At 38.1% G+C, this 15653-nt stretch overlaps 1 protein-coding gene across 1 annotated transcript in view; it reads right to left on the minus strand.

Moving 5' to 3' along the window:
• The window catches only part of ap3b1a (adaptor related protein complex 3 subunit beta 1a), a 53421-nt gene extending 42232 nt beyond the window's left edge, over window positions 1-11189 (minus strand). Inside the window, exons 1-6 of the mRNA XM_084387823.1 lie at window positions 10830-11189; window positions 4216-4291; window positions 4042-4116; window positions 2244-2339; window positions 1514-1674; window positions 1362-1428 (exon numbers count right to left, since the gene is read on the minus strand). Coding sequence (XP_084243949.1) covers window positions 1362-1428; window positions 1514-1674; window positions 2244-2339; window positions 4042-4116; window positions 4216-4291; window positions 10830-10975 — 621 coding nt within the window. The 5' untranslated portion in view covers window positions 10976-11189. The remainder of the gene's footprint in view (window positions 1-1361; window positions 1429-1513; window positions 1675-2243; window positions 2340-4041; window positions 4117-4215; window positions 4292-10829) is intronic.
• Window positions 11190-15653: the final 4464 nt, after the last annotated feature.

Raw genomic sequence — 15653 nt, forward strand, 5'->3', positions numbered from 1 at the left:
ACACACACCTCATCAACAAACCTCTGCTATCTCTGCTGCTTGACAAGACCTTAATGGAAAAATCACACTAAGCAAATGGTTCCTCTAATAACAATAAATTTCCTGTAAAATTATGAAGGGTACAGGACGTTTCCCTGGATCCATTTTGTCATGAATTCTAATTAAGGCCGGGCGTACTGACGGGAGAGGAAACAGGGAATGCTGGGTCATCAGCGAGCGAGGAGAGATAGAGAGAGATGCTGGAACGCCGTCGCTGTGATTGATGCTATGCTTGCCGGTCACACTGAAGACACACACATGCGTACTCATATTTCTTGAGGAGGAACACAAATCGCAGTGAGCTTCCTGTACACACTTACACACTGGAAGCTCAAAGGGACGTCTATTACTGTATGTCACAATAAACTTTTACCAGCGCATATTCGGGACGCTCTACAGGTGAAATACAGCTCTGCACTAAAAGCCTACGAGGATAAAAAAAACATGACAACGTGAGCTGAAACCCCACATCATGAGCAGACGTAATTCAGATCTGAAGCTGAGCATGCTTTATGATAATGCATCGCTGAGACTTTGTCCAAGGCCCTAGTGGGGATATTGTGAGGTCAGAAAGCGTTTATTTTACTGCGAGTGTTGTTTCAGATAGAGAGAAGAATAGAGATAGGGAGGTGAGATGGGAAGGAATGTGGTGTTGTTGCACCATCTGCTGGTTGAGAGCTGTAAATGAAAGTTAATGTAAATCAATGCATTGGGTTTGATTAGTTTAATTCAATTCGGCTCATTTGTTTAACACCGCTTACAATATACATTGTGCCGCTTAACTCAGACATACGTCACAATAGAGAAGAAAAGACTATCGCAACTTCCAGAATGGATGGACTTCAGTTAAAACAGATCGGCTTCATTATTCAACACAATTACAACATACACTGTGATTCATTGTTTTCATCACTGTGAGAATTAAATCACAACCCCATATAGTCACCCCAGAGAACTACATATTCCTCTCTCTTTCGGTAGAGTAGCATGTTATGTATAGGCTTAAAAAAAACTCCTCAAATGTGGAACAAAAATAGAAATATTTTGAATTTTTAAGTTAAGCCATTCTTAGTCATTATTTAATTAGTAATGAACTCATTTTAAATAAATAATAAATAATGTTTACCCTAGTGCAATATATGCTTGTGACAGGAACAACTATTCATCAAATAAACATGCATTTTAAGTGCAAAACAGACCATTTAATACTATTAAATCTCAATTATGTGTATAATTAATTAGCTGTTTTTAAGCAGCAAGATTATAGTAATGCCTCAAGAATAGACAAACTGGATGTGTTTGTGTGTGTCGAGTTATTTTACCGTGCTTTTGTCTTTCAGGAGTTTCTCAATCACTTCGATCAGATGCTCCTTCTGATCAGGGTCCAGACTGGAAACAAAAAAGCAGAGACCTCTGTAAAACACCCTCATTCATTAGCATTCAGTGAGGACATCTGTACGAACGTGTAGATTACCTGTAGAGTTTCTGAATGGCGTGAGCGGCGGTTTTCCGGACGTAGGGTGAAAGGTCGGTGGATGATTCTTTGATGGCCAGCATCATGATGGGGACGATGATGGGAACTCTGATACTGGACAGGACCCTGAGAGCGCTCGCTCTGATCAGCTGATTTGGATCCTACACACACACACACACACACACACACACACACAAATGACGAAAATGTGTTAAATTAGTGCTGATCTAAAATACAGGCAAAATTGCTATTCTATGCAAAAAGGGGCGGAACATAATGGGAGGAGACTATGGCTACATGACATGGGGAAAAAAAATCAAAGATTTTGTTATTGTATATCAATATGGCTATAAAATGATAATAATAATTATAATCTTAACTATTATCATCTTTATTACAAAAAAAAATATGAAAATTACTAAAACACTAAATATTACTATTGTAATATTTCACCAAAATAAAAAGATAATATTACAATAATTTTATTGTAACACTTTACAATAAGGTTTAATTTTGTTAACATTAATGTATGAACTAATAGGAACTAACCATGAGCAGTTTATTTGTTACTGTATGTATTAATCTTTGTTAGTGTTAACTAATGAAACCTTATTGTAAAGTGTTACCAATTTTATTTTACATAACTGTCAAATTACTATACTAATATCTATGGCTGTTTTAATTCATTTTCAAATGTTAAACCACTGAAGATGAAAGGGGCGGGACTTACCTTGAGGGCCCGCTGGAAGGTGCTGATTGACAGGAGGGCGAGATCCTGCTGTTCCTCTGCATACCGGACGAGGTACACGTACACCAGCTTCTTCAGCTAAAGCATACACGCACAAAATATTAAATACAAAATATAAAAACAATCCAGTTATTATGGGTTCATTTGCTTCCTACTAAAACACTTTAGGAAAGAAACACAAAACTTTAAGAAGCAGATAATCAAGCATCATCCAATCCCAAACTCATTTTTCATCTTAATAACTCGGAGTCTATCATGAAACAGTCTGATCTGCTTGTGCTCAAAGGTGAAGGGTCAAAGGTCGGCCCTCCGTTTAATTGCGTCCAGCTCTCGAGGTGACGAGAGGTCATTAGCGATCAGGGAGTCACGGCAACGCATTCCATCATCATCACCACAGCGATTACCAGCCAAATGGAAAAACATCACTCACTTCATAAAGAGAGACATTACCCATCTGCCCCTCTGGTTAATCACATTTACATACAGCGGCCTGCTGATCAGGGATTGGAGCATCCGTGCGCATGTTAATTAGACAGCGGCTAAATGAACCGCTGGCATTTATGAAACAGAATTATATGAGGAACAGAGGGCTGGTTTTTTCACGCAAGATTGTTGTTGATAGGTCGTTTGAAATGGGGACAACAAGGAGCACAAAGAAAAGTGCTTTTCTAATTTGTTTGCCAAATCTTTAATAAATCCTAAGAAGTCTGTGAATTAAACCAGGGGTTTTCAAAATGAGGAAGCAAGGATGTGCCAGGGGATCCATCGGAGATGTTCAGAGGAAAACATAAAAGGCAATTAAAATAAGTAATAAAAATAATAAATTAAATTAAATAATAAAATAACAGTGATAAAGCTTAATAAAAGTAGTAATACATTAAAATAATAAACAAAAAAATAATAAAGTTAAAACTAAAATAAATTAAGACATATCATTCACCTTCAAAATAAAATAAAAATAAAATAAATATTGTATTAAGTAATTATTTGAGGATAATGTAAGAGGATGCTCATATTTTTGGGGGTCATGGCATCAAAAAGTTTAAATGTGGTGTAATTTAACAATTGTTTTAGAGAAAAAAAAAGAGCAGATAAAATGATTTTTATGCCATAACATAATTAAACCCCCCCAAAAAATAATATCAATAATGAACATTTTACTGAAATTCATTTAATTGTTACTCCTATAGCATATTCTGTTCGGCTTGTCTGTTAGCAACATTAACTAAAGCGGGGTGGAGCTTATTGAAGGGCCGGTTGCGTGTGTGTGTGTGTAACCCTGCATTGAGTGGACCAATGGTTTCAGCTATAACACCTGTCGTCTCGTATAAGTGTGTGTGTGTGTGTGTGTGTGGATCAATGCCAGAGACCCCGTGTCTCTGAGCTCCAGAGGGCGGCAGCATTCGGCACACAGCTGCCCAGCGCGGAGCGTCAGACGTGGGGGAGACAGAGAGAACGTGACTGGACCCCTAGACCACCAATTACACACCGGCCCCTCAAAACACCAGCCGTCCTCTTTAGCCTGGACTCTTCAGCCAGCCTTCATGTCTTTCCATCATCCTGTCCAAACAGTCTTCTTTCCATCTAAACATTCATTCTTCATCAACAGGGGCTTCCCTGTCAGATGCCTGATCAAAAATAGCCCCCTGTCCACAGAGGTCCTCACAACTGTCGAACGATTTTCACTCTCAAATCAAACCAGAGCAAAGAACACGAGGAAAACTGATTCAACACATTTTTGCATGTTTTGAGCATGTCAGTGTTTTATATCTTTTCTTACCTCAATGTTTTTACTCGCAACGTTCTTCACCACTGCTGGAAAAAGTTCAGATGCATTCTTACCCTTGGCAATCAACTGATAAGAGAGATGAAAATGAAGAATGAAGCATCACACTGATGTGGTCATTTTTAATATGATCTTAATACGAGACCTCGGCCTCCCAGAATGACGTACCCCGACTATCCTCTTCATAGCCTCCAGCTTCAGAGACTCTTTGCTGTTTTCCAGCATCTCCTTCAGATCTTCATTTCTGCAGAGAAACAGATGATTCAGTGTTACAGTCACTCACGTTCAAACACCTAGGATGAACCATTTGAGTCACTGACATTCAACATTACAATGATAGAGTTTTACTGATGAAATGAGAGTAGAGCTGTCAATTCAGTTCAACTGAATTACTTTATTCTTAGTTAACATTCAGTTCTTTTATTTAGTAAAAAATAAAAGATATCTGTATTACCCCTATAATATCTATTATAAACAATAGCATTTTTTTTAGTTTCAAAACGGTAGAACTACTGAAAAAAAAAACAATTTCTAAAAACAAAATCCCAATTATATATATATATATATATATATATATATATATATATGAGGAGTTCAGATGCAAAAGCCTCTAAGTGCCATCTGAAATTTTCTTCTAGAATGATATTTTTTATCAAGCTCGTATTTTAAAGGTCAGTAATTTCACTTAAATGGCAATGAAAATTACCTATTAATTGTCATTTAAGTGAAATTACTGAACTTAAATATACGAGCTTGATAAATTCTAGATTCTGATCAATTCTAGAAGACACACACACACTCTCACTCACACACGCACACACACACTAACTATATACAGTATATACTAACTACTAGCACAGGGCCATATGGGTCAGGTACTGAAATTTGAAAATTATTTACCTGCATGTCATGACATTAACCAACATCAGAGAACCATGAACCTAGAAATGTTGTGTTAAATTATTGAAATATTACCTAAGTTAAATACTTTAGGTCAGTCATTTTGCTGACAAAAACGTTTAGGAATCCCTGGCCTACAGCCCCAAACACACAGAATTCATGAAATCATCTCCATTGAAGCAGATGGATGACAGTCAGACGTATTAGATTAGTCTGTGCGGATGCTGGTCATTCCTCTGTCCGCACAACTCTGTCATTTACATAGATACCATGTGATAGGAGCGTTCTTCAGACAATTAATGACATTTGCAATCATGTCATAGATGACTATTATTTAAGCAAAAGGAACTGGATTATAAAGAGGTTCATACCGTCATGTGAGTCTTTGAATGAATGAATGAATGAATGAATGAATAAGTCGACAAGCTAATAAACAGACTTTGAACATAAAGGAGCAAAGGAAGGAAAGCACCCAAAACCACTACATCTGTGCCTATTTTTCATACCTCAGAAACAAATTCCTTGTTTCAAAGTGATTTAATCTTGCTGGGCATGAAAATCATGACTTTTATTTCCAGAAAACAGGTTTTCTTGGCTTTACTTGAGCATTTCTCATACCCTCTGCTTGGTTTCTCCCCATTACCACTGCTGTGGTTGTTGGTCAGAGCCTGTTCCTCCGAGCTGACGTCTGATTTCAGCGTGAGCTGAAGGTTCTCGGCGGAGACGAGAGCGGTCCGCAGCGCTCCAGCGGCCTCCAAGCGCAAGCTACCCAATCCTCCGTTCATCTTAGACATGTACAGAATTACTAAAACCACAAACCACAGTGGTAGAGAAGGTCAAGATGAACAAAAAAAAAACCTGGATGCGTTAGAAGAGCCATTCATCTGTCCGTCACAAGAGGTTTCTCAGACCTCGCTCATCTTTGTAAATCCATGAAGAAACCATCCAAACAGGATTACAAGATCGACCAGTTCTTCAAATCAACCCAGAAGACCAGGTCTCAGAAGCAAAAGCCTAGAGAAAGTTTGACAGGGGATGAAAGACAACGTCTACTGGTTCCTTTCTCTCCACCGACGCGGTCGAGAGGACCAGAGAGGGACAAGATAGCACTATCCTCCAGTCTGACTCAATCATCTGGTTACTGGCCACGTGCAGCAGTCGCACAACCATCCAGTGTGACCATCACACATTAATTAAATCCATGAGCGCTGAGAGACCAGCGAGGTTACAATGGTTCACTCTTATCATAGACTGAAGCCTGAATTCCCTCCGTTTCCATCCCAGTTCTCCTGCTTCTTGCTTTTGGTTCTCCGTTAGAGTATGATAAAGCCTCAGGTCTCGATTAGGTTGAGAGATGCTCAATCTCAGCAGATCCAAAGCTTGCGTCCTTTTGAGTGCCAGATGTGACTAGCCAAACTAGGAAGAGGGGAAAAGGGGGGGGGGGGGGGGGGGGAGTCCAGCGAGGTCAAAACAACAAGGCTGGAGAGTGTTCCTGATGTCTGAAACTATCAGGAATGCTCAAATTAAAATGATCAACTAGATCCAGAGGTTACAAGTTGGGTCCCTTTGAGTGCCAGTTGTGAATAGTAGTCAAACTGAGAAGTGGGTAAAATGTAAAGGAAGTCCAGCGAGGTCAAAACAGAAAGGCTGGAGAGCCGACTCCAGCTGTGGTATTTCTTTGCGGGAGCGGTCGTCTCCCGTCAGAGGAAGCATAGAGGCTCTTATCTTCAACCCAAGACTTTCATCACCTCCGCAGAACCGGGTTCTTTGCTTGTGTTCGGAAGTTCAGTTCACGGCAGGTCTGCTTATTCTGATAACATGAAACTTCCTCTGCCAACCAAGGCAACAAAATATAACAAGTCTGAAACAAAAGTCAAATCCAAATAGTGAACTGGAGGCAGGAACGGGAAGAATATTTTACGCACATGGCCAGGCAATGTGTGTTTTTTATGTGAAGACCATATTCAACTGGTTGAAAACACTGGATTGAATCTGTTGGATTAAAAAAGAAACCACTTTTTCAAAAGAAAAAAATATATATTTACCCTTATGTCATTGCAAACCAAGCCCTGAAAAGTGAAGCCAAAACGTCTCGATCGCCCCCTGGTGACTGGTCCTAGTATAGGTCATAAGCCCCGCCTCCCCGTGTTATTCAACACTGAGACCAACTAAACAATTAAATTACACTTCAAATATCTTTTTTCCAAATGTGGTTTCTTTAATTTGCTGTCGTTTTTATCACACTGATGTAAGTTAAGTGTCTGTTTCAAAAATAAGTTGGTTTTTAGTTAGTTACGTGATGCGGTGGTGTAACGTCATGATGGACAGCTGTGATTGCCAGGTTCTCTGAGCGAAGTAGTCACTGAGGCACCAACGGACATTTTTTCGGGATCTTCGGAGGACTGAGCAGATTGTATTTACTTTATTTTAACAAGCCTCTTGTCGTACTGCAATCAATTTTTTAAAAAGTGTGCAGAATGCACTCTCGCTGAGTGCATTCTGCGAGAGTGATTTCGCGGCTTTACTTCCTGCTAACTACTGCGCAGGTCTGGTCCCGAGATCGCTACTGCGCAGACTCAAGTTCCAATATGTCAGCGCCATATCGGGACACTGGCGGCTTCAGTTCTCATCAATGGAAGAGAGTGAAGGGGCGTCGTCCATCTTTTTTTCCAGTCTACGTTGCAAACCTGTATGCCATAAACACTGGTGATAGTAAACGCAGGCTTTTAAACTGCACATTTACGCAAGTCATCATTTACTCATAATCTTCCCCTCCAAGTGAGCTGTTAACTCAAAAACTGCTGCAAATGACTCAGTGAATCAATGAGTTTAACCAGAAAACAGAAGCAGTGAACAAATCATTACTTATTTGAGCTAAAATGTAAGGGGTTTGTGCTAGTTCACAAAATAGATTTAAAGGTGCTCTAAGCGATGTCACACGTTTTCTAGGCAGCTGAATTTTTTTTTGTCACATACAGCAAACATCTCCTCACTATCCGCTATCCGCCTGTCCCCTGAAAACACTGTAAAAAAACGCGGTCTCTGTAGACAGCCCAGGCTCCACAAATGGCAACAAAAACAAACTGGCCCAGCCTGGACCACGAAACATAACAAACAGTGTTCCAGCCAATAAACGACAAGAATGATTTGGGGGTGAGGGTGGCGGTTGGGGGGTTAGTGCGCGTGCACATGAAGGGGGGTGTGGAGGAGAGGGAAGCATGAAGAGGGAAGTTAGCTAGAGGAGAGATGTCCTAGACAACGACAACGAATAACGTTATAATTGTTGTTTGTGAATGAAAGTGGTCCGTATGATATTTTGCGTCTTCTAAAGTCGTATGAAAGCTTTGTTAGAGGAACAGAAAAAAATTGAAGTTGTTATTCTCTGAAAAAATTCCATCCAGTGACTAGTTCCATTTCGACTGGAGAACTAATGCAAATGACTTAGTGAATCAAGGAGTTCAACCAGAGAACAGAAGCAGTGAACAAATCATTATTTTGAGCTGGTTTTCATAATTTGGCCTGTCCAAATACCCTTACTTGAGGTCTGTGCACTTGTCTACTTATGACGTAAATCCGGAGTGTGGCCATAGTGTTCAAGTGGGCATGAAGACCGCAAGTGTTTTAAGATTTTTGTTACACAAAACTATCAAATGACTTGAAATACGACGCATGAGTTGTATAGACTACTTTTATTATGTTTTATGTCCATTTTGGAGCTGAGACCACAATCAATCATATGGAAAAAAGCCCCGTGTAGATATCTTCTATATCATCACAATTTAAATCTAATATATCTAATGTTTTGTTCCAGAGAAGAAAGTAAGTCAGACAGGTTTGGCAATTGGCACAACACATGAAGGTGAGTACATTGACACTTTTTTTTTTTTTTGGTGAACTGTGCCTTTAAGTGTGTGTTCTCAGTGTTGTTGTCCCTGTGTCTCATTCTCAAGGCTTCTCTCTCGGTCCTCATGACTTCAGTCTCCTGCTTGCAGTCATGTGAGAAAGCCAATTCAGTTAGGCCTAAATAACATTAAGAATCCTTCCATTATTACCCTCAACATACCAATAACACACACACACACACACACACACACACACACACACACAACCCATCTTAAACATCAGCTATGGCAGAAAACCATGCTCTTGAATTCAGGAAGCAGATATTAGAACGCAAACAATACCACACACAAACAATGACCCTCTTAACAACAGAAAGAAATCCATACAATGTAGTAAGAGTGAATAAATAAAGACTAACCAGCAGTGAAGTCTATTTGCGGCATAATAAATGACCCAATTCTCATATGTCTCATCGTATTAAACAATTAACAGGCTCATTAATGCAGGAAACAGTATCAGACTTCCTGTCTAAGGAGGGAAATTTGTAATTCGGTACCATAATCGCAGGAACAGAGCTAAATGGAGTTAAGATCCCATGGGAAGAGGACTTAAGGGTTGACGTCAGCCCTGTCTATGGCCTTCACAAAGAGGCTGGAGAAGACAAACACTGAGATAGTCTGGACAAATAGCAAAAACAATACAGTATGTAAATCAATCCAATGAGATCCAGACAGCACCTTATGAAACACCTCAGTAAAAACAATAATGTTATGACCCAGGGCCCAGGCCTAGTTTCACAACTACCTTGATGTGATAGCCTACCCTCACCAGAGGATCATAGTACTCTAATATAACAGGCATACTGCCCCCTGCTGGAGGAGGACTGCAACAACCAACTGCATGAGTTTGCAAGACAAAACACAAGACTCAAAGGTTATGCTGACCCACCAGAAGATTCTGATTTTTTTTTTAGGGATGCACAATATATCGCCCAACATATCGGTATTGGCCGATATATGTTCGTTTTAATGTAATCGGCCCGATAAGAAAATGTGGCCAATGTATTAAAGCCGATAAATAATGGATTATTTCCTTCAGCTGAGACATTTTTAGATGCGCACTGTTTGCCATGATGGTTTTGAATGGCTTGAAATATGATTGGAATCTACTTCAAATGATGATCAGCACAACTCTGTCATATAGGCTACATAAAATTACAATGAGAACATTATAATTGTGTGCTTGGGACGTGGCTTTTAATGGTGAGACTTGTTTTTGTAATCAGGCTCTTAAAATTTTGTATAAAAATTTGGATTTAGATTTATCAGCCAATATATCGGTTATCGGCTTTCACATATAAAGAATGATCGGTATCGGCCGAAATTTTCGTATCGGTGCATCCCTAGTGTTTTTAGCAATATATTTTTCCGTTTGTTAGTCTTACTGAAGCAAGACTATCAAACACACAAATTATGTTTGCATATTCCACAAAACCTCATCTATTATGTCAAACAGGTAGATAACAATATATGGGTGACAGCTTTTGCATCAACAACGAAAAATACATGACGCAAAAGCAATCATTTAAAGGGATAGGTCACCCAAAAATAAAAATTCTCTCATCATTTACTAAAAGAGATATTTTGAAGAATGTTGGTAACCAAACAACAATCCCTTTAAGTTCTCAAGGAATAAAACTGTATGTACATTTTCAGATGTAAAATTGTTTGTGACGACACAACAGCCCGCTGAACCGAAAAGTCAAATGACAGATCTGTCAAACTCGCACTGGCCTTTCAGTGATGATAACGCTAAGAGACTGGCTCCAAGCAAATATTACAGAGGCAGTTGATCTTATCTAATAATAATATCTATGGATATTATTGAAAACCAGAGTAAATAAAGAATTAAATCAACGTTTACTAGTAATTTAAGGAGCATACATAAAAACATCAGCTTCAGTAGTGTGAACAACCATGACGTAGACTGCTTCGTGCACATCTGCGTGCGTGTGTGTGTGTGTGTGTGTGACCTCTTACTTCTTGCAGTCAGCGCTGAAGAGGCTGAACGCGGCCCCTCCACTGCTGCCGCTGCTGATGTTGCTGTTCTCCTGCGCCGCGTCCACGCCAGACTCCACCGAGCCCTGATCGTTATACGACACACTGTTGGCGGACATCCCGAGCATTTACCCGACTCACAGCCCTCACTACAGCAGCACAATCGTACTTATCCTCAGATAAAGGCAGCTGTGTTTAAACAATGTCGCGCTGCTATTTTTCACTGAATGAATCGCAAGAAAAAAAACTTTTTGACTCCTGACGTGCAACTTTTCCCCTCTTCCACGCAGAGTCGGAAGTGAGCTGGAGTCACATGACCGTCACATGACGGCAGCGTGACGTAAATCAAACATACACATCACTCTTCATTCACCCTTTCCTTTACATTGTGTACAATGTATATTTATGCTTTTTTATTATAATGTACGATTGATTGTATGTGGCATATAAAAGGGAGGGAGGAACAGTGGGAAAAAAATAGAGGACTCAAGGCATTTTTCTTTCTTTTCTTTTCTTTTTTCAACCTGAAGAGGGCAACACGTTTTTACACCATATATTGTAGAATTAAAACACTTTATACCCAAATGTCAAAACATTTACTCGAATCAATAGCACTAATAAAGCCCCAGTCTTACAAATCATTAACTAAAAAAAGTTGTTTTAGGGTTTAGTTACCCTTTAATAACTGTTGTGAGTTGTAAACGTGTGTGTATTTGCTTTTGCATAATTATTACTTTATTGTACTGTTTTGCATAATTGCATAAAAAGGTAATTTGCTTATAACATGGAATGATGTTGTATAAAGTGGCACCCTTTTCCTTTTCTTTATTATAATTTTTCTATTGTTGTATTGTCGTCTGGCACTGGTTTGTTATATTTTATTATTATTATTTTTATTCTTTACTTCTGAATTAATATTTCTCAGTATACTTCTTGGTTTATGGCATTAATAAAGCATTCTCTCTTCTCTCCCGTTCTATGATTATATATATATATATATATATATATATATACACAGCTATTTTGATTCCTTTGTATACATTTCTTTTTCATCGCATTTGTATCGCATGTCATTATCCACATTAGTTATTAATTATGTTATACACAAGCTTTCAAACTAAAAGAGGACTCTTTCTGTGTTTAAATGTTCCTTTTTTGGGAAATGTATATACTGTACACACACACACACACACACACACATGCGCGCACATATAGCCTACAGCTATTTTGTATTCCTTTGTATACATTTCTTTTTTCATCGCATTTGTATCACATGTCATTATCCACATTAGTTATTAATTACTTTATACAAGCTTTCAAACTAAAACCTAAAAGAGCTCTTTCTGGTTTTAGATGTTCCTTTTTTATTATTAATAATCTAATTTTATGATCCTAATTAATTATTAAACATAGCCCCTGAACGTTCTCTCTGCACTCTTTGTATTTTAATATTTTTCTTTATTAATTATTTAACAGCACATTTAACTTTCTTAAAAGACCAGATACTATTTTGTCAGCCCCTTTACACACATAAAGTACTGTGATGGTACTATGGTATAATGATGTATCAGATGGAAATACCGTGGTACTTTGATGTATAGGCTACTGAATGATTGATTGCCACCATTGCTTTTAATCAACGAATTTCCATGATTTTTCAAAGACTTTTCCAGATATTCTGATTACTAGTTAAAAAATAATAATAATAATTGAGATAATATCCAGATAGGCCTAATATAATATATTAATTATGTACATTCAACGTATGGTTGTTTCGGTAATAACCGCAGTGATGCATAATTTTCCTATTATCTCTGTAAACCTGCTTTGAAACAATCTGTACTGTATAAAACACTGTTTAAATAAAGCTGACTTGACTTGATGCTCATAATAACCAGCAGAGGACGACAAATCCTGCTTAAAATGTTAGCAGGCGTCCAGTTTTGTCACGGTGCTGCTTCTGATCTGAAAGTCAGTGTAAGTTATGCTTGTTAAACCCATCTGTTCATCAACATAAGTGGCCCATTAACTACAGGAACAAAAACTTGACTTTCTAACTATGAAACTATGAAAGCTCATTTCTGCCATGCACATATAATCCTTAGACTTAGTATGTCTTATGTCTAAATCAAATCATTATTATGAGATAAAAAGTTGACGATATGACATACTAAGTCATTTGACATTAAAAGTCAATATACATGAATATATAACAAGTCAAAATTATGACATAAGGGCCTGGTTGCACAGACAGGGTTTAGATTAAGCCAGGATTAGGTCTTAGTTCAATTAGGACATTTAATTAGATTTCATAAACGTGCCTTGGAAACAAAACATCACTGGAGTGAATCTTGAGACAAAACAATGGCACTGACATATTTTAAGATATATCTGTGCGAGTTGCTTTCAGTTAAAACAGCTCAAACACGCACTTTAGTCTGGGACTATAAGCCTTGTCTGTGAAACCGGGGGGAAAAGTCATAATATTAGAAAGTCATCGTCACAATCGATGTTTTGTCTCATAATTTCGACCTATTTATCTCATAATTATTATTGTCATATTCCGACCTTATCTCACTTTTTATATCGACTTTTTAGTCCGATTTTCACATTTTTATCTCAGGATTATCTTAATACTTCTTAATATCATAACTTTTTAAATCACAATTTTGATTTAGTAAGTCATCATTTTGACTATTTTATCTCAGGATTATCACTTATATGCCATAAATATGATTTACCAAAGCATTTGTTTTTCAGCATTTTTTTCTTCTTCTTATATGTGGCAGAAATGGTCATCCATACAAAACCTTCACCTGCTTATGCAATGTCACTTTTTTCTTCACATCCCTTTTTTCATTTCTCCTCACTTCCACATGTTTGACCCTACACTCACCTTTACATTGTAAAGCTTTTAGAGAAGTCAAGAGTTACTGTTTAAACCAGAGCAATCAGATCACTGTTGACCAGGTCATTGTAAAGGCATATGTTTAAAGTTCTGTGTGTGTGCCTCAGAACATCTGACTCAGGTGAGGCTGGATTGGGGGATGTTTTTTTTTCTTTTTCTTGTAATGTTTATAGAGCAGGAGGCTAGAGGTGTAACAGTCTCAGGGTTCGTTAACAGACGCATTTACAGTGAGGGAAGACAGCATTGAGCCGACATCAAGCCTTCAGGTTCAGATTTCAGAGTGGGGCATCATGACATCATTACCTCAAAATCAATACTCATGACTGTAAAATATTAGAGTTTTAAGGGTTCACAAAGACACACACACACACACACACACACACACACACACAGGGTTTCCATGTTTTATAGGGACTTTTCAGAAGAGTTCAGATGCAAAAGCCTCTAAGTGCCATCTGAAATTTTCTTCTAGAATGATCATTTTTATAAAGCTTGTATATTTAAGTAATTTCACTTAAATGACAATTAATAGGTCATTTGCATTGCCATTTAAGTGAAATTATTGAACTTAAATATACAAGCTTGATAAAAATGATCATTCTAGAAGAAAATTTCAGATGGCACTTAGAGGCTTTTGCATCTGAACTCTTCATATATATATATATATATATATCACCTCTAAACCCATATTTTTGATATGCAAAAATATTCCCTGCAGGGTTACCAGAGTCATGCTTTGAATCTACATGATCCGTATAGATGAGATAGAAAGGTAGATAAAGAAATACGAGAGTGGAAGCGAGAGAGAGAGTGGAAGCGAGAGAGAGATTGAGAGAGAGAGAGAGAGAGAGAGGGGGGGGGGGGGGGTCGAGTTTTTCCTCTGAAAGAAGCAGGAAACTGAGATGCCATTTCCTGATATTCCCGTTCATGCTTGGCAGTTTGTGCCGGAGCGATCTGACTTCAGCAGAGCTGCACATATAAACACACTGGACATTTTCTTTTCTTTTCTCTTTCCCTTCAGCAGGGGTTTTCTAGAAAACACGTGAAAGATGATTTCCTGTTGTCAAAGAAATGAAGAACCTTGAATGTTCAGATAGATAAAGTTCACCACTTAATCACTGGAAAATGTTCATTTTGTTGTCTCGTGCACTGAAACCAAACGTGCAAAATGACTGACAAGCAGAGAGCCGCCTTTAAACCTTCTGATATGATTTTTGCTGTGTGATATTTCAGATTCAGTGTTTAATTTGATGTTTTATTTAAAAGTCTTGTTTTTGAGAACCACTTAATTTAGATGTTGGATTGATATGTAGGGATTAGATTTCTCTCTCTCTCTCTCTCTCTCTCTGTGTGTGTGTGTGTGTGTGTGTGAGGGCTGGTATTGTGTGTGAGCTTGAGTGCGCTGAAGTGTGTTTAAACAGTGATTAGCAGCTGAATGTTGATGAATTCCTGTTCAGAGATGTGGAGAAGAGAGAGCGAGACCTCAGCATTACCTCTTTATCTGTCCCTCTGTCCTCTGACCTCTGTCCTCCCTCTCTTCCTCTGGGGAATCTCAAGACTGTCTCGTCAGTTCATTCATTCTTCGCCAGTCAACCTCCAGTGCTAAAAATCACACTGTGAACACGCAACACTTCATTATGCACATCGAATTTTGAATACACAAAACAAACTACTTCAACTTCAAACAAAATAATCACAACACACTTCACATTAGCGACACTAATAACAATGACAATAATGAACAATTCTTGCTGCACACTTGCCCTATGCACACTAAAATTAACCACTTTATGCCAAAAAATATATAATTTTCAGTATTTCAATTATTTATTTATTTTTTAAATACAATTATACATATAATGGTCAAAAATATATTACTATACAGTAGATTTTCTAAT

The sequence above is a fragment of the Rutilus rutilus genome (genome assembly GCF_951802725.1).
Source record: "Rutilus rutilus genome assembly, chromosome: 18".
Taxonomy (NCBI): domain Eukaryota; kingdom Metazoa; phylum Chordata; class Actinopteri; order Cypriniformes; family Leuciscidae; genus Rutilus; species Rutilus rutilus.